This window comes from Vigna umbellata, chromosome 5 (genome assembly GCF_029865625.1).
Source record: "Vigna umbellata cultivar VRB3 chromosome 5, Vumbellata_1.0, whole genome shotgun sequence".
Lineage (NCBI taxonomy): Eukaryota > Viridiplantae > Streptophyta > Magnoliopsida > Fabales > Fabaceae > Vigna > Vigna umbellata.
The window spans coordinates 34736220-34760661 of record NC_142169.1 but is presented as its reverse complement, the minus strand read 5'-3'; the positions used below and the strand labels follow the sequence as shown (position 1 = coordinate 34760661).

The 24442-nt window shown below is 30.7% G+C and overlaps 4 protein-coding genes across 4 annotated transcripts; all 4 read left to right on the top strand.

Moving 5' to 3' along the window:
• The first annotated feature begins 4922 nt into the window (after nucleotides 1-4922).
• Nucleotides 4923-7279, top strand: LOC124823340 (ferritin-3, chloroplastic). The gene is made up of 8 exons (XM_047295532.2): nucleotides 4923-5391; nucleotides 5583-5666; nucleotides 5762-5822; nucleotides 5945-6032; nucleotides 6498-6559; nucleotides 6655-6720; nucleotides 6865-6928; nucleotides 7041-7279. Exons 1-8 carry the CDS (start codon nucleotides 5096-5098, stop codon nucleotides 7091-7093), a joined length of 774 nt encoding a protein of 257 aa, XP_047151488.1. The 5' UTR covers nucleotides 4923-5095; the 3' UTR covers nucleotides 7094-7279.
• A 1304-nt stretch (nucleotides 7280-8583) lies between these two features.
• LOC124823344 (eukaryotic translation initiation factor 2 subunit alpha homolog) lies at nucleotides 8584-10871 on the top strand. The gene is made up of 6 exons (XM_047295536.2): nucleotides 8584-9095; nucleotides 9190-9276; nucleotides 9365-9511; nucleotides 9658-9762; nucleotides 10281-10379; nucleotides 10503-10871. Exons 1-6 carry the CDS (start codon nucleotides 8664-8666, stop codon nucleotides 10653-10655), a joined length of 1023 nt encoding a protein of 340 aa, XP_047151492.2. The 5' UTR covers nucleotides 8584-8663; the 3' UTR covers nucleotides 10656-10871.
• Nucleotides 10872-12167: 1296 nt separating this feature from the next.
• LOC124823343 (putative methyltransferase PMT23) lies at nucleotides 12168-17181 on the top strand. Its single transcript, XM_047295535.2, has 8 exons — nucleotides 12168-12813; nucleotides 13134-13283; nucleotides 14012-14282; nucleotides 14404-14514; nucleotides 15325-15499; nucleotides 15779-16033; nucleotides 16132-16326; nucleotides 16458-17181. The coding sequence occupies exons 1-8, from the start codon at nucleotides 12376-12378 to the stop codon at nucleotides 16645-16647; spliced, it is 1785 nt and encodes a 594-aa protein (XP_047151491.1). The 5' UTR covers nucleotides 12168-12375; the 3' UTR covers nucleotides 16648-17181.
• Nucleotides 17182-18796: 1615 nt separating this feature from the next.
• On the top strand, nucleotides 18797-19909 carry LOC124823317 (uncharacterized protein At3g28850-like). The gene has a single exon (XM_047295507.2). It carries the CDS (start codon nucleotides 18949-18951, stop codon nucleotides 19663-19665), a length of 717 nt encoding a protein of 238 aa, XP_047151463.2. The 5' UTR covers nucleotides 18797-18948; the 3' UTR covers nucleotides 19666-19909.
• The last annotated feature ends 4533 nt before the right edge of the window (nucleotides 19910-24442 follow it).

The following is a 24442-nucleotide window of genomic DNA, read 5'->3' as shown; positions in this document are numbered from 1 at the left end:
CTAAATATTTATAAATAGTCTAATAACATGTGATAAAAGAATATAACAAATAATAAATTTTTTTAAAATAAATTTTTAAATGATTCTAATATTATTTTAAGAAAGAAAATTTATCTTTAATTCATCATATAATATCATATTAAAAACTAAATTTTAACCTAATTTAAATCAAATTTGTAAGTTAAGTTATGTTTTAATTTCATAAATCACTTTTTATAGGATTTTATAATTTATATATTTTTTTAGAATTTTGGATCAAAATGATATTCTTTTTAATCTAAAAAACACACAAATTTTGAAAAACAAAAATAAACTAATATTACAATTTTATTGTTTTAAACTATGACCCATTTTTTCCCACCTTTCACAAATAAGGTTCTAAATTAAGAGAAATTAAGATGAAGAGCATTGGTACGTAGGTATTAGGAAGTAAATACACCCCCTCTCACGGAATATTATCGTTATTCACTATTGATTAATTTTTATTTATATTTAATTGCTTCTTTAAATATAATTAATCAATTCCATGCATGCATTTGTATTAATTAGGGCTGGCCATAGGCGACCCCTACTAATGGTGATTAAACTTCACATCCTACAATTTTAGAAGAGTCTTGATTTCACTTAATTGGTCACAAATGGATATGTAAAATGATTCCATTATTCTATTCTATTAAGCAACTACACGAGGTTAGTTTCATTTCTCTATTTTGTATCAATAAATGACCCATTCTATCTTCTTCATACACATACTATATTATCCCTTCTAACTTCTTCATACATATATTTTGTTTCAAACTTAGGGTTTAGGTCAATAATATGAAAATAATATCCAACTCCAAACTATTCAGTAGTTGTTCGGTAAATTAAAAAATTATTTGCAGAAGATCCTTCAATATCAAAAGTCAATAAAGATTTGAGTATTTAAATATCAATGTTGTATTAAATGCAATCATTTTTATCTTCTATATATCTTATATTTATAAATTTCAGAATTAAAATTTTATTAATCAGAGTTTAATTATAATCCAATCGATGATAATTACAGTTTATCTTAAACTAAATTAATCATAATTTTTCTCCTTTCAGTCGTACGATACAAAGGAAATTCATGTAAAAATACTTATATAATTTAGTTAAGTTAGGGAGTTCATATAGCATTTTTATGAAAAACAGATGAATAATTAGTTCTCAAGTGTTCATTACATTCAACCTAATGTCTTATAAATTCTTACCAATTTCCCATAAATAAATTGAAACTCGTGATATACATTTTATCAAACTATCTTTTCTATTTATTAACTTAAATCGAATTAATAGTAATTGAGTCAAGTATGCTTTTTTATTATCTTAATTCTTTGTCTATTTCTGCTTTTAATCTTTCAACATTTTGTTTATTAATGCTACGCTCTTAACCATTGTTTCAAAAATGTTTCTAGATTTTTTTAAAAATATTAATGTTGAGTGATAATGTTTGGTAAATTTTAATGTTAGAACTTGTGTATTGACACATTTTATTAAAGTCGCATATAATGAAAAAACTTATAATACATTTTTTCTAAGTTTCTTTTTCAATGTTTTTAACTAATTTTAATAGGTCCCATAATATAATATATTTTTATATACTACTTGTTAGTTTCCAATTAACAGCAATGTTTTCGAAGTTTTTATACAATAATTGATTGTGTTGATGCAAGTCATATATATATATATATATATATATATATATATATATATATATATATATATATATTATATATATATATATATATATATATCTTTATTCGTGGATATAAATAATAAAAGAGAAATAATTATAATAAAAGACCTAAAGAAGAATAATTATAATTTATTATACGTGGATATAAATAATAAAAGAGGAATAATTATAATAAAAGAGCTTTAGAGGAACAATCATAATTTATTCATATACAGTATTCAAAACAAACTAAATAACTAAGAAAACATTATATTACCTAGTTTTGATATCTAAAGAACAAAATTTTAAAGAATACCTAAAGAACATATCTACATCCCTAATTAATACACCTCCTTATTTATCCTGAGATGCAAAAATTCTAACAACAATCTTATTATTTATACACTCCAAGTAATTGCAACAGTCTAACATCTTTCAAGACCAACAAAGAAACTTCACATTCGGAGTTTCTCAATCTTCATCGGAAACATTATTTTAGAACCCCAATCTATGTTATTAATTTTTTTTTATATTTTGTGAGATCTTTTTATATATATTTCTTCAAACTTTACAAAAATAAAATAAAAAATCAATATAAAAAACTCATGAAATATGAAAAATTATATATACAAGGACTCAAATAAAATAATATACATATTCGAAAAGTCATATAAAAAGGTAGGTTGAGAATTTAATCAATATATATTTTTTGGACAGTTTCACTTTTTTTTTTCTTTTTCATACCATAGCTTGCATTCTTTCTCTTTTACTAATGCCTTTCTTACTTTATAATTTTTGTAATCAATAACAAAAAATGTTGTAAATGAATAAGATAATTTTTTTCTATAATTAAAACAAATAAACAACTCGTATCAATTAATTATCTGAAGAATAAATGGGACTTTTCAGTTAGTAATTTTTAAAGCCAATTTTTCTGTCAAGCAATCTCCCTGTTGTTGTTTTTTTTTTTCTTTCTAAAGTTACATTTTGTTATGCAAATTATTATATAAAATAGTTATTGAAAGGTTATGATCCTCTGCCTAGCTAATGTCAATGTAGGGATCCATTCCCTTCTTAATTACATATTAATCAAATTTCCAAATTCTTTTAAATTCTCCCAGTAACAGTATACTTTATGTTGAGCATTATTTAAAAATTAATTTTATTGTTGCTTGAAATTAAAGCAAAGAAATCATAGGTAACTCCACCAAGCTATTAATAAGATTCCTGACATGTAATTAAGTTGTAGGGATTATTATAAACGAAGCTCGTTTCAATGGAGATTACCATTGAAATTTGTAAGAGTTGGAGTTGGTGTGGTAGAAAACCCAAGCTTTCATTGCATTAATTGCATCACATGATTCAAAGTTATATTCAATTTATTTCCAGGCGATGTAGTATCAGTGTTAGAGATTATGATACTGTATGGTAATTTAAATTAAACTAAATTTCAGTTTATTATCCTAAAGTAAAATCCATTAATTTAATCTAGCAAGCAACACTTTCAACGTAAAATATTAAAATTAAAAATTGGAACAGCCTTAACAGTTAAATATCAGTGTTAAAAGAAGAATCCTTAACATGAGACACAAACATGAGTTTCAAGGCTTCTATCCTCTTATAGAGACAACAGTCCCAATACACACAAAAAAGTCTTACATTACTGAGAAATTGAAAGTCAAAGATATTTTATAGGCACTTTTAGGTTGAAGCAAAAAGATATTCTTAAATTAAAAATAATTAAAGAAAGTGAAAAGTTTTAGAAGTTCAACCCCTCGAAAGGTGAGACCATGGACATGGAAGCTGAGACAGAAACTTGTCTGTGAGGTTTATTGCGAACGTTGAAGACAATAAAAAATGGCTCAAGAAACAGACATCTCACCACGTTGTAAGGAAAAAAAACATGAGACCTCCAAGGCAGACATTAAATGAGCATCGTGGTTCTCAAGATTCATTTTCGAGATGCATGATGTTTTCTTCCCATTATATGGTGAATGATTTATGACAGATAATTTTTTTATATTTTTTAACAATGTTTTTGGAATGCTCGTTAAAAACTGAAAAATAATAAATTTGTTCAACATTTTGGAAGTTATTGTATCTACAATTATAAAGAAGTAAGTATTACTAATTAAGTCATAATTAAATTTTAAACCACTGCTTTCACTCGCTCAAGTTTTGAAGTTGGTGAAATCCTAACTAAGATTTGGATAAAAATTTCCACCAATATGAGAGGTTGTGCGATATGTTGCAAGGTCATGTATTTCACTTCCATATGCACTTTTTTATTCTGATTACTAGGCCGTGTTTTTTATCCGTTGGTCATCATCTCTTTTGGAGCTGACACAGTTTCAAAGCCCATTGAGCAGATTGCGGCAAAACATGACGGGTACAAATTCTATGAGCTGATGGGCTGATGCCTTTCATTTTAATGGGGCTTTGCTACTCTCATCATACTGTAACTTCTTCCTGTACCTCCATACATTTCAACCTGCACCCTATAGAATTATGAAATGTCTAATTTATTCATATTTTCTTCCTCCTCTTTCACTTCCACCAACATACCTTCATCCATTTCCATTAACTTCCATTAGTGTCCTTTCATTCACCTCCATTGGTGTCATTTCTTTTTCTTTCACCTCAATCCTTTCCTCTTCGACCTCCACCACTCATCACCTTCTTCTACCAGTCTCTCCTTCCACTTTTCACTTTTTTTTTTTCAGAAAGACAAATTGTATAGTTTAAAATATAAAATTTAGATTTTAAATTGAATATTTCAAAATACATATTCAAAACATATGATTCAAAATACAATTTTTGCATTTCCAAAATGTCTCTAAATTTTGTATTTTGGAACTCAAAATAAAAAAAGGATTAATTGTCATTTTCAAGAGATGCAAAAAGCAATTTTAGAGGTGCGGGAAAGAAGCTCTTTCTCCCAACTTGTACCCAATAAAAATGTAGTTATATTAAAAGGGGCTTTCTTCATGCACTCCACATTTTTCTTATTGTACCCCTAAATTTTTCTAAATACCTTAATATCCCTTGACTTTTGACTAGGGTTAAACCGTAATTTGAAGGTGCAGGAATAAAGCCCAGTTAAAAAAAGGTTTGAGGAATGATTGAAACATGGTCCCAACAGAAAGGAACAAAAAATGAAGAAAAACAATAGCCACTTAAAAGGTGAAAGAAACACGGAGCACTCATTGGAGGGAAGAACAGAAGAGTGTAGATATTGGAGCGAATGGTGATGCAGGAGAGGAGCACCCCACGCGCCAATTCCAACGTGTGCATATACCACCATGCAGCATCATGCTTCATCATGTATCTACCTCACACTAAGAACCTCATTGCTCAACTAACATAACACGTTCGTTTATCCTCTTCTATGCAACCATGCTTCTCAGAACCGCTTCTTCTTTCTCTCTGGTCAACGCCAACGCCAACGCCGACGCCGACCATATACTCCCTCTGATAAACCCTTCTTCTGCTATTCGCTGCTATTCTCATGCCAAAAGCTTCGTTCCCTGCGCCACCAAGGGCTCAAACAACCGTCCCTTAACCGGCGTCGTTTTTGAACCCTTTGAAGAGGTCAAGAAGGAGCTCGACCTTGTTCCCACACTTCCAGAAGCTTCCCTTGCTCGCCAGAAGTACACCAATGAGAGTGAAGCTGTTGTCAACGAACAGATCAAGTGCGTTGGGCACCCTGCTTCGATTTCTTCTTACTTCAAAATTAAAATTCTCTTTTTAGTTATATTCACCAACGATAACCCCTTATAAATTTCACTCTATTTTTATTCTTCGGAGTTGATTAAGGCTTTTGATTCTTTCTGGGTCTATGCTGTTTGATTCTCTTTGATATTTTTGTTTTTCCTTTTTGCAGTGTGGAGTACAATGTTTCGTATGTTTATCATGCGATGTTTGCCTACTTCGACAGGGATAATGTTGCGCTAAAGGGTCTTGCCAAGTAATGATTTGGTTATAATTATTAACGGTTTCTGCTTTCTGGTGTTTTAATTTACCTTGTGGGGAGTTGTTAATTAATGATTTCCATCGTTGCAGATTTTTTAAGGAGTCAAGTGAGGAGGAAAGGGAGCATGCTGAGAAATTGATGGAATATCAGGTATAAATTAGTACGGCTTTTAGTCTATACAAAGATTCAGCCTCAAATTTCAGATGCTAACTTTAAGAATTGTTTTCTAGAAAGCAATACTGAGAAATTTGTTATGTTAATGTAATTTTCAGAACAAACGTGGTGGAAAAGTGAAGTTGCAATCTATTGTGATGCCTCTTTCTGAGTTTGACCATGAGGAAAAGGGAGATGCCCTGTATGGTTAGTGTGCATGACCCTCTCTTGTTCTGTTTTTTTTTTCCATATAATTTATAACCAAACCGTTCTCTTTTTGCTGCACCGTGTGCATTTATTATAACAAGATATGGGTTGAACATTTAAAGATTGTGTATAAGTATAACAAACATAGAACAAAAGCTGAAATAATTAAGATTCACAGCAATTCTTAATTGTATGATTTGAAATTGCATTTATTACTATATTTCTAATGATAAACACTATTGTCTATAAAGTCGAAATGAATTCTGATTGCACTTTACGTTTAACCTGTTTCTATGCACACGTTGAGTTAATTTTGTAAGATTATAAAATTTCTTACCAGAATCGTTTCATATGTAACAAATGATGTAAGACAACTTGTTCAAAGTTTTCGCTTTGCCTGATGAACTTCCCCTGTAAATTTGTAAGTATGACACTAAATGTGTTTGTGCTTTTTACTTGTTGCAGCAATGGAACTTGCTCTGTCTTTGGAGAAGCTGACAAATGAGAAGCTTCTTAACTTGCACGGTGTAAGATGAGTTTTTTGTTTGTCTCATTTATGTCCAATTCAATGTTATTAAAATGCGGATTCCTTTCTCTGAATTTATTGCATGTTGTTTGACAGGTTGCCTCAAAGAACAATGATGTGCAATTGACAGATTTTATTGAAAGCGAATTTTTAGGTGAACAGGTAATGTGGAGTTGCAAATTACGGGAGCTTTTTTTGTCTTATAGTTTATTAGAGAAATTATTAAGTGACTTTGATCAATATTTAATTGACATACTTTAAATTTTAAATTGACCAAACAAAAATAATTTGTTTCTATTTGGGTAGGTCGAAGCCATTAAAAAAATCTCCGAGTACGTTGCTCAGCTCAGAAGAGTTGGCAAAGGACATGGTAAAAAACTATTTGTTCAGCTGCATCCTACTCTGCTGAATATGTCATTCCCAAATGCTTTCAAAGAAAAAAAAAATCTAATTGCTTTGTTTTCTTTGATGTGAATTTTCAGGTGTGTGGCACTTTGATCAAATGCTGCTCCGTGAGGAGGGAGTTAATGCTTGATTACACTTTTGTTTTCACTATCTAGTTAGTTCTTATCTGGTTCTTCCAAATGGTATTTTAAGGTTTTGGCTAGAGATGAAGAAATGAGGATATGGAATGATATGGAATTGGAACTCAAATTATAATTATAATATTATGCTTATATGTTTTCATAACTTAAAAGTATAAATAATATTAATTTTATAAGTACTGTTTATCATATTGGTTTTTTATTTGGTATTTCATGGTAATACATATATCAGGTGAAAAGCTCGATTATTTTGAGCTTCATATACACTGTCATATGATGTCTGGGAAGTTTTAATTCAAGGCCTTTTTGAAAGTCAATGTTCAACAATGAGTAGAGAGAGCTTTTTGGTCTATATCTCTAGCTTATGTGGTTCTTATACTTCTCATGGATGTATTCACTAAAAACAAAAATTTAATTTATTCTAGAAAAAGGAATGAATTTTTAGTTTATCTCACTGTGATTTCATATGTTTTATTTTCAGGAAAATATTTAATATTTTTAATCGCTGTTTTCATTTTTTTTATCTTTAATTATAGATGGATTAATATTGAGAATGAAAATTATTAATTAATATAATGAGGATAATATATAATATTTCAATTTAAGATGATTAAACTTTTTAAACATTTAATTTAATTAAATAATATATTTATATTTTTATATAGAATTTGATTGTAATTTTTCAATAATTTAGTTTTAACGTTGTATTTTTATTAAAAGTAATTATAATTTAATTAGAGCTTAAAACGTGTTCTCTACAAATTCATTTCGATATTTTATTATAAAATATTTATATCTTGAATAGAAGTTTTATTTATGAAGACAAAAATAATGAAAGATGGTTTATTTTAAAATTATTAATTTTAACATATTAAAAGTACGCATGATATGAAACAATACACATTATTTTTTGTTTTTACTCAGTTTAAAATTAATATAAATTAATATTCAAATATTTTTTAAATACTTGTAATGTAGAAACGAAAATAAAAATTAAAATATAGGGGGGCTCCAATCCTTACTTAAAAAATTCGAACTTAAATATTTATATTACTATAACATAAAAATAAAATTAAAAAAATACCCGTGACGGATTATGATGCTTCCATTGTCGATAATTGATGTTGAAATATATATTTATTAAAAATTTAAATATAGCCCAAATACGATAGTAAACAGGAATAAAAATGTTAAGGAATATATAAAAATATAAATAAAATTCATTCACTTGTCTAGTTATGGTTTTAGGTTAGACTATAAGTCTATTCCTTACGGGTATTGAACTCAAATGCATGTTGTTTTAAGAGATTCGTGAATTGTATCAAAATCAAAGATTAAAAAAAAAACAGTAAATAAAAAAAATCGAAAAATAAATTTTATTTTTTTAACATAAATCATTTTATTAATTTTATTGGGATAGAAGCGGATCAATGTTTGGGCTTATATTGAGTCAATTAAGAGCCCATGAACATGGAACATATGAAGCTTTAGGATTTGTTCAGATGCTGTCTGTTTGAATTTGCTCTCCTACACAACTGAAAGAAACGAACCGAAGTAAGCATGGGTCCGAACCTGGAATGTCGTATGTACGAGGCGAAGTACCCGGAGGTGGACATGGCGGTGATGATACAGGTGAAGAACATCGCTGACATGGGTGCCTACGTGTCGCTTCTGGAGTACAACAACATCGAGGGCATGATCTTGTTCTCAGAGCTCTCCCGCCGTCGGATTCGGAGCGTCAGCAGCCTCATCAAGGTGGGGCGCATCGAACCGGTCATGGTCCTCCGTGTCGACAAGGAAAAGGGCTACATCGATCTCAGCAAGCGCAGGGTCTCCGAAGAGGACATTCAGGCCTGCGAGGAGAGGTACAACAAGAGCAAGCTCGTCCATTCCATCATGCGCCACGTCGCCGAAACCCTAAACATCGATTTGGAGGACCTCTACATTCACATTGCATGGCCGTTGTATCGCAAATATGGTCATGCTTTTGAGGTCCCCATTGTTCTCTCTTTTGTAATTCTTTTATGCTTTTTTTTTATCACTCTTTTATTAGTCGTAGTTGCTGATTAAAATTCACTCTTTGCAGGCTTTCAAAATAATTGTGACTGATCCTGATTCTGTTTTGAATACTCTCACCCGTGAGGTCAAGGAAGTTGGCCCTGATGGGCAGGAGGTAAACGTTTTTATCAGAGTAAAACTTACTCACCACGTTTTCTTATGTCTTGTTGTTGGATAAATGTATTTTCTGTTGCTGGCCATAGGTAACTAAGGTAGTGCGAGCTGTTTCTGAAGAAGTGAAGGATTCTCTTGTGAAGAATATTAGAAGACGGATGACCCCCCAGCCCTTGAAAATTAGGGCGGATATTGAAATGAAATGTTTTCAATTTGATGGCGTTCTTCACATTAAGGTCTTATTTATTTCTATTCCTCCTTTTCTTATTTGGATAAAAGATCTTCTTTTTCCTTCAAGCATCTATCTGCTATTTTGATTCGTTGCTGCCTATAACTTATCTACAATAGTATTCTCAGGTTTTACGATTATTTTCTTATGTAGGAGGCAATGCGTAAAGCTGAAGCTGCTGGAAACGACGACTGCCCTGTCAAAATTAAACTTGTTGCTCCCCCACTTTATGTTCTTACCACTCAGACACTGGACAAGGTTACTGCAACCTTCACATATATTTTGATATGATTATTGGCTTTTTGACCAGAATTGAGCGCATATTCTTCCCTTGAAGATTTTTGCTTCAGTATACAAATTTTTTGATATGTGAAGTATGAGTTTGTCACTATTGTTGTATTTTAGATAGTGTTTGAGGGTATTGGGGTTGTAGAACTAGGTTGGTGAATTTTTAACCTACTATGATTGCCAAACAGCCAAATAGAATTCGCCCTGAAAGGCCTGAACATGCTCTTGCAATATGTTGTGTATCTTTCGTTACCCGATGAAAATTAATTTCTCTTAGACATTTTTTTTTTATATTGATACCTGTGTCAATAAATCTAGAAGTAGCTTTATTCATGGCTTGAGATTATTAAAATCACATCTGCTAGGCAATATCATGTGTGGTATTTAATATACATATACAAGAGACAATTGTAGATTTGTGTAATAAATTCCAATTGATAAACTTACCCGTCGAAAATAATTTGCGTATTTTGTGACGATCTGGATAGGAGCAAGGAATATTGGTTTTAAACAATGCCATTACCGCTTGCACTCAAGCAATAGAGCAACACAAGGGTAAACTTGTGGTTAAGGAAGGAGCTAGAGCAGTGAGTGTCACTTCCTCTTTTTGTTTTTTGATTATCATCTATATATTTTATGCATACAAAATATGTTTTCATCTGCCTTTGGATCCTGTTCTCTAGCACTTTTGACACTGCATTTTGTTTCAGGTGAGTGAACGTGATGATAAATTGCTTGCTGAGCACATGGCCAAGTTACGCCAAGATAATGAGGAGGTAAGTGGTGATGAAGACAGTGAAGAGGAAGAAGATACAGGAATGGGTGAGGTTGATGTGGATAACGGTTCTGGGATAACAGAGTGAAAAACAAAAAACAAAAACTTGTGGGTATTGTAAGGCATCGATAGCAGAGTATCGATAGCAGAATACGGCTTTACTAATTGTGTCTTCTTTATCATTCTTTATGAACTGCTTTCAAATGCTGTTGTATAATACAATTTTGAATTACTATTTGTTGAGTTGAGTCATGTATATTGCGAAGCGAGATTGGAGTTTATTGATGAGGATGTTCAACCCAAACTAAGAAGTTTATCGGCCCTCTCTTTCTCTTCCCATTTTCTCACTGGTTTTTGCTATTGATTAGTAGATGCTTGCCAAGGCAATTCTCTTAGATAACACTAATTGCTTGCAGTTTCTATTTGAAGTTGTATTAATTTTTACTCGATTATCTATCCACATTTATAAATATCCGTCCATAGTATCCTTTACGTGCAAAATATAGTTGCAGAAATTGGATTTGGAAATCATATATTTCGCTGCTTTCTTTTCATTTTCTCAATATTTTCATCACATAGAAATATATGTAGATACACTTGATACATCTTATATATAATCTTAAGTGGAACATATTTAATCATTATGTTGGTTTTCGGTGAAATTATCTATTAGATACAATTTATACGATTTGAATCTTAGACTTTCGCATATGTTAATTCTAAATTACTAAGTCATGGGTGAGATTTATTAAATAAAAAAAATACGGTTTTCACAGTTTTTGTTATTTAAAATAATTTTTAACTAATAGTAAAAATACTTTAAAATATAGTATTAGTATATATATATATATATATTTACACAGTATAATATACAATTAGTTAATTATAATTAAGATAAAATCGTGTGAAAAGTTGAATTATGATATGCCAACATGTGAATAATTTTTAAAATTTCACAATCGAGAATCAATTTTTTTGTGAGTATTGATTCACATTAAACATTACATTACACGACCTCTTGTTAAATTTTATCTTACAAGTAATTAGTTGTCACTAAATTATTCCCTCCCGAAAACATTACTCACATGTCAATAATAATATACAATTATGTTCGTTTACTTTTAGTCACTTATCAAATCAAATCAAATATATATTATATATATATATATATATATATATATATATATATATTACATACTTGTTTTTTCTTTTTATCTATTTTCTTATTACATCATATAACCTACAAAATTATATTTTTATTTTCTCACTATATGTATATTAAGTACTAATAATAATTTTTTTATTACTAAGTCGTATTTGGATAGGCACCTGTTATGTTTCTCTGTTTCCTTATGTTTCTTACACGGTCATATTTCACACTGTACAATGTATAAAATTGCTAGTGAAGCATTACGTAGAGTTGTACTTAGAATTGAGTTGTACTCAGAATTTTTTAATGTAACAACTTTACCTAAAGAAGAGAGAGAGAGAGAGAGAAAGTGTATGTTGGTGCATTATATTTACATGGCGATAAATAGTAGAAGGTTTCAAATGTGATGACGTGTCATTCTGAATTGCGTATCCTATGGAAAGTCAAGATCTGATATTGGGTCTTTAGCCTTTGACTGACACAACACCTACCTTTCTAACTTTCACGTTCATTCCTAAAGCCCCACTGTCACATCTTCTCTGTCGCACGATTTCAGTTCGTTAACCATGAAAACATTGCACAAATGCTAACCCAATCTGTACAAAGACAGTTATTTCTGTGTCTGTGTCAGGTGGTAAGAAATTGTTAATATCAAGAAATGGGAATTTGGGTCGAAAGGCTGTTGAGAGAGAGAAAATGCCCTTTCTTTCTCACCCTCTTGGTCTTTGTGGTTTGTGTGAGCATCCTCACGTTCACGAAAAACGCAGCCTCTAACTTGGATCCCATTGGCTTCTATCTTGATGTGAAAGCGCAACCTCTGGCACATTTTTCTTCGCCTGCTCCCAAACGCCAAAGATTGCCACTCAAGGGAGAGCCTTTCTTGGATGATGCAAACATTGATTGGAAGCTTTGTAAGGGTCACTTCGCTTTCGACTATGTGCCCTGTTTGGATAACCTTAAGGTCATTAAAGCTCTCAGGACAAGGAGGCACATGGAACACAGGGAAAGACACTGTCCTCATTCTCCTCTCCACTGTCTGGTGCCCCTTCCCAGAGGCTACAAACTCCCCCTTCCGTGGCCTAAGAGCAGGGACATGGTGAGATTGATACTTCGGTGGTAAGATTTTTTTTCTTCTATGTGTTTGATGCATGGCTTCTTTCAACCTCTTCACCACGCAAAGGTTATTGCCAGTCCTGGTTCTACATTGTCTGTCTATGGTTCTTGTCAATCTTGACGTCCATGCATTCAAAATTTTCAATTTACAGGAAAAATTAATTATACTTCATTGCATGTTATTCAAATATTAATTAGTTGGCCCGTCGTGATCGCCAACTACCTAGTAGTAGTGTTGTATATATGCATTGGATGGAAGAATCTTGCTAGATGTTTCTGTGATGGATTAGTTTTGGTTTCCAGATTTGGTATGATAATGTCCCTCATCCGAAGCTGGTTGAATACAAGAAGGAGCAAAACTGGGTGGTGAAGTCCGGAGATTATCTCGTCTTTCCCGGAGGTGGTACTCAGTTCAAAGAAGGTGTTAACCATTATACTGAATACATAGAGAAGGTATATATCTCGTCACTTCGCCTTTCATCATTTGCCTAAACTTTCGTATGTCACGAGCGTTATTTTCCCCTGTACATGTTAAAAAGTTATATATACGGGGGAAATAACAAATTGGAGAAACTGTGAAATTTAGATATATACAATTCCCTTGATGCTTTTGAAATTGTTTCCAATCAAAATTTGAGCACACTTCAGTATTGTGTATCATAAAAGTTTGGATTAGAGATCAATATAGATCATAGAACTGAAATTCCAATTCATATGAGAGAACAATACAAAAAATATTAAAAGAACTGCATCCACGTAAACTCTTCAAGATTATGAGACAGAGGTTTGGGAGGAAAGGGATAAGGATGAAGGTGGATTCTTTTCTTCTGTTTTATTTACATGCATTCTTTTTTTTTTTTTGAATTAACCTCATAAAATGATAAATGGTTTTAGTATAAGAAACAAGATATTTGAATCTAGGCCACAACTATATCTTAACAAAATTATTCTTCTTTTCCTACGGATTAATATTTTCCCAATTGATAAAGCTTTGGGCTTATAATTGGCCGTATAAGGAAGGAGCTATTGAAAACGACAGAATTTGTTCTTACTCGTTTTCATGAGTTCGTCCAAGCATTTTTTTCAGCTTTTTGTTTATGCATGACTAAGTTAGTGTCTTACATGTTCTGTTTATATAACTGTATGTTGTAGATTTCTGAATCTCTGCTGTTTTATGCCAGACACTACCGACAATCCAATGGGGAAAGAATATCAGGGTTGTTCTTGATGTTGGTTGTGGAGTTGCTAGCTTTGGTGGCTATCTTCTGGACAAAAATGTTATTACTATGTCATTTGCACCAAAGGATGAGCATGAAGCTCAGATACAGTTTGCATTGGAACGAGGAATTCCTGCAACTCATTCTGTCATTGGAACTCAAAAGTTGACATTTCCTGACAATGGATTTGATTTGGTACACTGTGCAAGATGCAGGGTGCATTGGGATGCTGACGGTACTTCTTACTTCTGAGTTGTGATTTGTCCATAAGAGGACAAGCTTCTATAATCCATTTCCAATTTCTATTTGTACTATGTTTATGTTTATGAGAAGAGTGTTTGTTCACAAATTTGTAGGTGGGAAACCGTTGTTTGAGCTGAACAGGATTCTTAGACCTGGTGGTTTCTTTGCATGGTCTGCCACACCAGTTTATCGCGATGATGAAAGAGATCGCAAAGTATGGAATGGTTTGTCCCTCACCCCATGCACATACCTCTTTTCTCATTTGAAAATAAATATTATTTTCAACCTCTTTTGGGAGATGGGAAGGAAGAAAGATACATAAAAGATGTGATCAATGATTTCATAAGAGAAAAAATGGAAAAAGTTTAAAGAACAACGGAATTTAAGAAAACGGTGTGTAAGAATGTGAGTTATTGTCTCTGAATGGATGCCATGAGAAAGGAAAGAAAGGAATAGAAAAAAAAGTAAAATGTGAAAATCTTTTGATTGAAAGAAAAAAAAATTGAGGTAAATTTCTAAGAAAAAAAAGTTCAAATTTATTGTTGTTAACTAAATAATTTTTTGAATGAGTATACATTACTTATTTATGTGTTATATATCAAAAAATATTTTTTGGTTGTACACGAAAAAATTAAGAAACATTTAACTCAAAATTTCTTGTAGCAAGGAAACCTTTTGTAAGGAACCCTTTTCAAGAAGAACAATTATTTTTTACCATCCTTAGAAAATAAAACATCAGCTTTACAATTCATTTTAATTATAATATATATATATATATATATATATATATATATATATATATATATATATATATATATATATGCATTAAAATACCAACATTTTATTTTTTAAGCGGATACCTTTTTATTGGAGGAGTCTCCCCTCTCTTTCAAGAAAATAATTATGGGTTTCTAATTTAAAATTACTGATTAAGAAAAAAATTATTTTTCATTTTATCTTTTCATGCATGTTTTGTTTTTTCATTTATTGAAGGATGTTACAAAACATTACAATCGTTTTAATGTTTTCTGCAGCCATGGTGACAGTAACAAAAGCAATGTGCTGGAGTGTTGTGGCTAAGACTCTGGACTCATCTGGTATTGGGCTTGTTATATACCAGAAGCCTACCTCATCTTCTTGTTATCAGGAACGCAAAGAGAATACTCCTCCTTTATGTGAATATAGCGACAAGAAAAGTATCTCATCCTGGTATATATTTGTCAGTTTTTGGTTGAACTTCTTTCACATTTATATTTCGACCAACTTTCTTTTCTCTGCAATACCATGAATGGAAACCAAATGAGTAAACTTTATGCTACTGTTTGCATCATATGTTTTAGCCTTTTGATATGCAATATGTTTAGCACATGTTGTTCAAACAGAGACCATAGAAAATGTTCACAAGCCAACCATAGCAAACAATGCTAAGCATATTACTGTTACTGTTAGTTTAACTTCTATCCCTTCTGATTTTATTTGTATGATTAGGTATGCCAAACTCAGTAGTTGCCTCATTCCTCTTCCAGTTGATTGTGAGGGTAACATTCAGAGCTGGCCAAAGTCTTGGCCCCAAAGGCTTACTGGTATACCTCCAAGCTTATCGAGTGAATCAGATGTCACTGAGAAATTCTTGAATGACACCAAGCAATGGTCTGAACTAGTTTCAGACGTTTATATAGATGGTCTGTCTATAAACTGGTCAAGTGTTCGAAATGTAATGGACATGAATGCTGGTTATGCAGGGTAAACTATATTCAATCACAAAAATTGCTTCTTTACCTTTCAAGTTTTCTTTGAACTTGACACCATGCATGCATGTTCTTTTCTCTCTTTCTCTCCAGATTTGCCGCGTCACTCATTCATCTACCAGTGTGGGTGATGAATGTAGTACCCATTGACATGCCAGATACTCTTACTACTATATTTGACCGAGGGCTAATAGGATTATATCATGACTGGTGCGAGTCCTTGAGTACATACCCTCGCACCTATGATCTTGTTCATGCAAGCTTTCTTTTCAAACATCTTGAACAAAGGTATGCATATAGAGGAAACTAAAGCCAAGAACTTCTGTTATATGTTTATAGTGCTTACTCGTTAGTACATATGCTATGTTGCAGAAAACACAAACAAAAAATACTGCTAATTATGATGTTTGTGTTGTGAGATGTGAGATTGTAGATGTGGTTGTGGAGATAGATCGCATACTGAGACCAGATGGGTATGTACTGGTTCAGGACACTGTGGAAATGATGAACAAGCTTGGTCCGGTTCTGCATTCACTTCATTGGTCTGTAACATTGTATCAAAATCGGTTTCTTGTTGGTAAGAAGAGTTTCTGGCGTCCAAGACCTTAGAATTAGTTAATGTATATTTAAAATATTTCAGACGATGAAGGCAGCATTGAAAACATCGAAGAGGATGAAATCCTTCCCAGCCCCACAGATCAAAGAGAGGCAAATGAAGAAATCATTTATCCTCTCAACTTCTGAACTTTATTTTCTTGTCTTTTACTTTTGTTTTTTTTTTTGTGATTTGATTCGATATTACCGACCCAACCTCTTTACATGTATCCTTTTATTTAAGCAATTTTCAATTCTATACTTGTGTTTATTTTTCTAATTTTGCCTTTGTAGCAATTGATTTGTTATACTTTGGTGTAAATTATTTATAACTTAGCACGTTTTGTTGATAAGTGTTTGGTGGGAGTTCTTTTGGAACTTGTTATTAACCTATCGATTTGTATAAATATTAATTGTACATTTATTTAGTGATCTTTAAACCATTTAGAGAAGATCATACTTAGGGTTCCTTTAAAACTCTTCTTTAATCGTTTGTGTGCGCTTGTTAAACGTTCATTAAATGAACAAAACCATTTTTAATGCTTTCGATAATTGATTGTGTAGCACTCTTTCTTGACCAATCGACTAATGGGTATGCAGCAGTATTCAAGGGGTAAACTCGTCCTTAATCGATTGATTCAAAGAGCTTTGTTTGAGAAGATAGATTGATACTTTTATTTGCATAATTTTTTATTTTATTAATTACGTCGTCCTTCTTAAAACCTTTTCGACTAAAACCTTTCAAATTTTATTAAACCTGATTATTTATTTATTTAAATAATTTAAATTATTAGTTGATTTTAATTGTCACAAATTATATATTAGAATAATTCGACCAATATATGTCAACAAGTTATAATAATAAGATAAAATGTGAATAGAGAGTAAAGAGATTAAGAGATTTTAAGATTATCATATATGGATATATATGATAATTAAAATTGTTGATGCTTATAAACTTACTTTTAAGGTGTATTTAAAATTCGTTTTAACTATTTAAAACGTACTTTTCTTAAACAATATCAAAAGTTAGAGCAGTTTTTAACGATTTGAAGAAAATCTAAAAATTGTAAATATAACAATTTAATGAGAAAGTTATAAATTTTAACTACTTTTGGAAAAAAAAATAAGTACCGGACTTAAAAGAGAAATTGTCTAACAAGGAGATTTATGAAATAAAATCAAACAAATTTAAATACCATATCTAAAAACCAGATTTTAGCAAATTATTGAGTTTCAAATAGCCTCAATTGTAGTTTTGCCTATCAGGTAATAATAAGATATGAAAGAATCATCCTATGAAATAGTTATAATATGATATGTTACTATCACGAATAATGTTATATTTTTCTTATCCTCTTTTCATATTTGAGAAGAAAGTATTAAATGAAAAATTAAATATATTTAATGTTTTATGAATTTAAAAGTGATCAATATTTGTCAATTTTCTAAGTACAAGGATTTTTTGTAAAATTTATTTGGTATATAATTAATATATTTTTGACTGAAATGACGGTTACATGTTTAATGTAGCAATGGAACTATGTATAATATGTATAATAGGAGTGTCGTTTTTCTTTTTCATATTGTACCAAAAAAAATGACAAGAGTTCAATGAATTGCATTTTTATAATTCAATATATTTTTACTTATATTCTATTTGAATCAATTATACCAATTTTTAAAATTTTTGAGTTTTATAGATTTAAATTTTTAAATTTATAATGCAAATATTGTTTCATACTTTTTCATCTTTTTAATTTCTGTTTCATTTTATTTTTTTCTTATCATATCCAATAATTTTACATAATTTAAGATTCATGATATAAAATATATATTTTTATTATATCCTCTAAAACTCCTTTTAAAGCAAAAGAAATTTCACTTTTCATAACAGATAATATATGGATGAATGCTAATTAAAACAATTTTCTTTGTCATTTTCTTTTTCTTTTTATATTTTTTTCATCTTATTTCTTTGTTTTATTTTTCTCAAATTTTTTAATTTGTTTTGTAAATTTTAAGTGTTTTCACTAATTTTATTTATTACGACTAATTATTTTTTGATATATCTAAATTTTTTACGTTACTATTTTTATTTATTTTTTATTCTCTTTTATATTTTATACTTATATTATGTGACATTTACTAATTTAATAAACATGCAAAATACAAAATCATCAATAGCGATGGCCCTTCCCTTTTGTATCTATTTACCAATTCAATCCCGCTCACTCCACACACTAAATACATCACTCCATAAAATAAACCACATCAACAAAGAGAAACAAGACAACCTGCTTCACCTCTGTTTCAATGTGGTTACCATGGCGTGTCCGAACTACAGCTTCGCGTCCCAACCGATCCCGATCCCGAGCCTCCACCGTCTCCTGCACTTCCTTCAAAGACATTCAAACCCTCCTCGCTTCCGAACCCGAACCTAGCTCTCCCAAATCTCCCTCCCTTTTCCGCCGCCTCTCCGTCTCCCCCTCCCTCCTCCGTTCCCTCAGCGACTCCCGCGCCGCCGCCGCCCCTTCCTCCTTCGCACCGCCGCCGGAATCCGACTGTTCATCCGTCGTCCTCTACTACACCAGCCTCCGCGTCGTCCGCCGCACCCACGACGACTGCCGCGCCGTCAGGTCCATCCTCCGCGGCTTCGCCGTCGCCGTCGACGAGCGCGACGTCAGTGTCGACGAACGCTTCCGCGAGGAGCTGCAGCAGATTCTCGGCCGCCGCACCGTGCCTCTTCCGAGCGTTTTCATAGCCGGAACCTACATTGGCGGCGCAGACGAAGTTCGGCGACTCTACGACAGCGGCGAGTTGCATGAGCTGATCGAAAGGCTGCCGTTGTCGCGGAGCATCGCGTGCGGTCTCTGCGGAGGGCTGAGATTCGTTGTGTGCGACAAATGCGATGGAAGCCATAAAGTGTTCGTTGAAAAGAGTGGCGCCTTCAGGATCTGTTCTTCCTGCAATTCCAACGGTTTGATCAGGTGCTCTTCCTGTTTCGTGGTGCACCAGCGACACAGCAAATAATAATAATCCCTTCTCTTAGATTTCCTTTTTCAATGTTGATCATGATATCTCTCAGTGAATCATTCATCTTAGATTCCTGAAGTTTTCGATTATACCTTTGCTACGTTACTCTAACCAGTAACCAGCGAATGGTATTCGATTCAAGCCTTGTGGATACACCAACCAACTTAGGTTAAATTATGTAATTTTAGAAAATTATAATTTCATGAAACAATAGTTTTAATATATAGTTTTTATGTTTAAATACTTGAGTAGTTTTAAACTCTCGTTTTCCCTCCAGAGTGAAAAGTAACGTGTTTTCAATTTTTTGGGAGTTTAGAACGTTGTCTTTGTCAATCTTTGTCATCTATTTAGCCGTTTGAACATCACATTGGTTTCTACGTGTCTATTTTGAATCTGAGTCTTCAACTTCTATCCATTCGACTACACCTGAATAGATCGAGCAAGAAATAAGAAATTATAAAACATAAAAAATGAAAAAAAAATGAATTATTGGATTTTAGATCAAACTTAAAGAGTTAGTAAAGATAGTATATCACTTCCTATTGATTTCCTACTTGTTTAGTAGTATAAATATTAATTATTTTAACACATTAAATGTATTCGATTTTTATTTAATAATTTATTTATTGAAAAGATTTTCGAGATAACATTCCATTATAAGCAATTCTCGAGGAAAATGTTGACAAAGAAATGGTGAAATCCACAGGAAATGACATGTTTCTGTGGGTGGCTCTAAAAATTTACTTTTCCTCTCAAGTTCAATATAATATTACTAACACATCAATATCTATCATATATCAATTATGTCCTGTATCAGTAAAATAAATAATACAAATTATAGATTAACAGGGTTATTTGTAAGTTTTAATATATTTTTCTATGATATTATTTAGTATTCATCATCATTATTACTCTAACACGTTATTACTTTAAAAAAGTTAAACAGTAATTAGTATTTTCAATAAATATTTTAATGTCTTTATATTACTTATCCCCTAATATTTAATTGTTTCACAGCTACAATCTAACTCTTTAAATGTTTTTTTTCAATTTATTTTGATAATTAATGTAATTAATATTTTTTAAGATATGTGGACCTTCTCTTCAAAACACATACATACATACATATACAACATTTATATATATATATAACAAGTAATCACTCGTTATAAATTAATGGCTATAGTTAATTTTAGATTTATTAAATGTATATTTAAAATAAAATAAACAATTTACAATAAGTATTGTCATGTTTTGGTTTTAGTATAATAAGAAAAAAAGTATAATTTTAGTACAAATAACTTGTGTGATATCTGTTAATTATTATTATAACTAAATATGCCTTTGATCTTTAATAATGATCATATATTTTTTATTAAAATAAAAATTAACATTAATATATAATTATATTTTTATCATTTATTTTTTGTTTTAAACGCTAAATTTTGTTAATAACTTCTTTAAGATTAATTACATATTAATATTACTTTTTCAATAAATGCACATAATAACTATTAAAAACCACTTTTAAATATTAACAAATTAAAAAAAATATTAAGAAAATTTAAATTTCTATATTAAAAATGTAACCTTTTATTAATAGAGCAGGAAAGAAAAAAAGCCCAAAACCAAAGACACGAAAACCGGCCTAAGATAAGACCATCATTCAGCATGCTAGAAAAAACCAGTATCTAATATACATTTATAAAAATAAACGTGACTTTAATCCTTATATGCTTGATCAAACTTGATTTTAATTTTTTTATTAAAAACTAAAAATTTATTTTTTAATTTATAGAAATATGTGATTTTTGTCTCTAATATATGATTTTTATGTTAACTGAATTCAGTTAATTATCGATTTATATATATGTAGAATAAATTATTTTAGCTGAAAGAAATACAAGAGTTCAATAAAGCATGAAGTTTTAATTCAGTAATATACTATGGGCCTGTAACCTGATGCTAATACAACTTCTTATTTTAACCGCTTTTCTGGTTTTTCACCAACTCTTCCTGTTTTTTAATTTGTTTAAAAAATAATTTTCTTAATACGGTTAGACTCTGATATGTGATGGGAAATTAATTTTGCTGATGTAGTGCTCTATTACATTACAAAACATAAATTCAAATAAGAAAAGCATAACATTTTAATTTATGTGTCATGTGAATGACACATTAATTTTAATTTCATTTCTGTTCTGTCAGTCACTCTCGTCTTCTCCGAAGAATTTTACAAGCCAGTTTATTTAGTTATGGTCAACTTCTTAATGGAAACTGTTCTGATCATGATCAAGGGATGTTCAGATATAACTGAAACATTTTAAATATTACAAGACACTAGCATTTTGTATTAATTATTAATACTAGCTCTTTTACACCATTCACACACACACACACATATATATTCTATATTATCTTCGTCCTTTTACACTATAGCATCTTAAGATTTTACTTTATATATATGGCAATGAACTTTGGACAATTATGTATAGTTATTGGATAAAATATCTTAGATATTTTAAGCGGTTAAGATATTTATGAGTAACTAACCAGATTTTTAGGTAAGATTATTTTTATTGGCTTATAAATACAATGACAGGACAAAAGTCCAGGTATGTTCCCTCTAAGTTCTAGAGACTCTAGATAATATTCTAGGGTGATATTATAATCACTTTCTTGATAGTTGAGGCTTCATAACTCACATCTGTGAGCGTCGGAGTATCTTCGCAGGTACCTCCCCTCCTTTGGCGAAAGTAGACTAGCGATACTAGCTGAAGGAGCATGAAAGACAACAATTGAGGAAAAGCGAGTGTCCCAGACATTTAGAAGCAACAAAGACACACTGGAAAACATCCATACCGAAACAAAAATTATCACAAAACACTAGTTTTGTTCATTTTCGTGTTTCTTGAATTCAGAATTTGTGAAAATTTGGAATTGTAATCGATAAAATCTTGTTTGTTATCATTTCTGTTTGTTGTTATTATGTTTATATAATTGATAAATTAGATAGAATTATAACTAATTTTGTTATAATCTTTATGTATAAATATTTTTATTTGCATTATGTAGGATCGAATATAATGCACAAACTATATTTGTTTTTCTATTTTTCTTTCTTTTCATTACAATTTCAATATTTAGTCTGAATGATGATTTTCATTATTTAAAAATTAATATATATATATATATTAAAAAATGAACTTTTAATATGGAGTTTTAGTTTATAATTCATTTTATTTTTTATGTGACAAACTTTATTTTGGATTATTGTTTGTATTTTCTGCAATTGGTTCATAGTAATATATGATGTGTAATTAAGCTCTGGATTATCTTATCTTTTAGCTTCTTAAAATATTGTTTTGATTTATATGGCAATTTATGTCTCATCGGTTATTAATTATCATAGAGGAAATTTGCATTGAATTTTCAGACAATATTGTATTTAGCAGAAAGAGAAAAAGTATACTGAGAAAGAGATCGAAGACTTGCCCATGGATTTTGACGACAAAGTTGAGAAAGGAGAGTGAAAAATAAAAGACGATGTCAGCAACGTGACTACGGTGATATTGTTCCGGAAATCAATGTGATTTCTTATATCGCTTTCTTTTTCTTATTTAATTTTTTTCTTGGTATCCGTAAGACTCAGAGATCAGTTTTTTTGAAAAACAAGTGCATGATCACAAAAAGCGAAAGCCCAACCACCACCACCGTCCGCTTGCTTGTCCCCATCACAAATTTTTAAATACTTATTCTATTATTATTATCGTCATGAAATAAATAGTTGGAAAATTACATTATTATTATCCTTTCATATTCAAATTTCAAACACTTTTAATAAGAAATCATTTTCTGCCCATTTAATGGTTTTTTATATCGCATCTATATTTAAAATATAATATATTAATCCTGACACATGGACAAATCTATTATTTTGTTCATACCAATATATATATATATATATATATATATATATAAATATCCTTATATATTATGGATTCCAAGTTTTAAGGTTAAGGGTATTTTAATAATTTTCATTTTCAAAACTTAAAAAAAAAAAAAAACCCCAAACCCTTACTCACCTCTCTCATTTCTCTCAATCCTTTCTCTTTCATCTCTCTCACTCTAACCTTTTCTCTGTCATCCCTATTGTAGCCCCAATTGAAAAAAATCAGAAACACATGTCTTTAAAAAAATTTCCTTTGTAAAGAGTTGAGTCATTGACATTCAAGGCAAAGGTTCATTCAATATCTCTTCAATTTCACCGTCTTCACTAGCCTCTCTAATTTCATCATCTGTATTTGTTGAATCATCATCTCTAAAAAAACCCTTCAGGCCAATTACCAATTCTTTCTGATGTCATTATGCTTGTGAAAATTAGATAAAATTATATACGACAAAAATTATAAAATGAAAACTCATTATAAAGTCATTTTTTTGTAAGATTGTTTAACAGCAAGTGTTTCTGATTTTTTCAATTGGGGCTACACTAGGGATGAGAGGAAAGAGAAAGGGTTTCCAGGCCAATTACCAATTCCTTTGATGTCATTATGCTTGTGAAAATTATATAAAATTAGATAAGACAAAAATTATAAAATAAAAACTGATTATAAAATCATTTTTTGTAAGAAATTGTTTAACAGCGAATATTTCTGAATTTTTTTCAGGTCAATTACCAATTCCTTTATGCTTGTGAAAATTGGATAAAATTAGATAAGACAAAAATTATAAGATGAAAACTCATTATAAAATCATTTTTTTTGTAAGATTG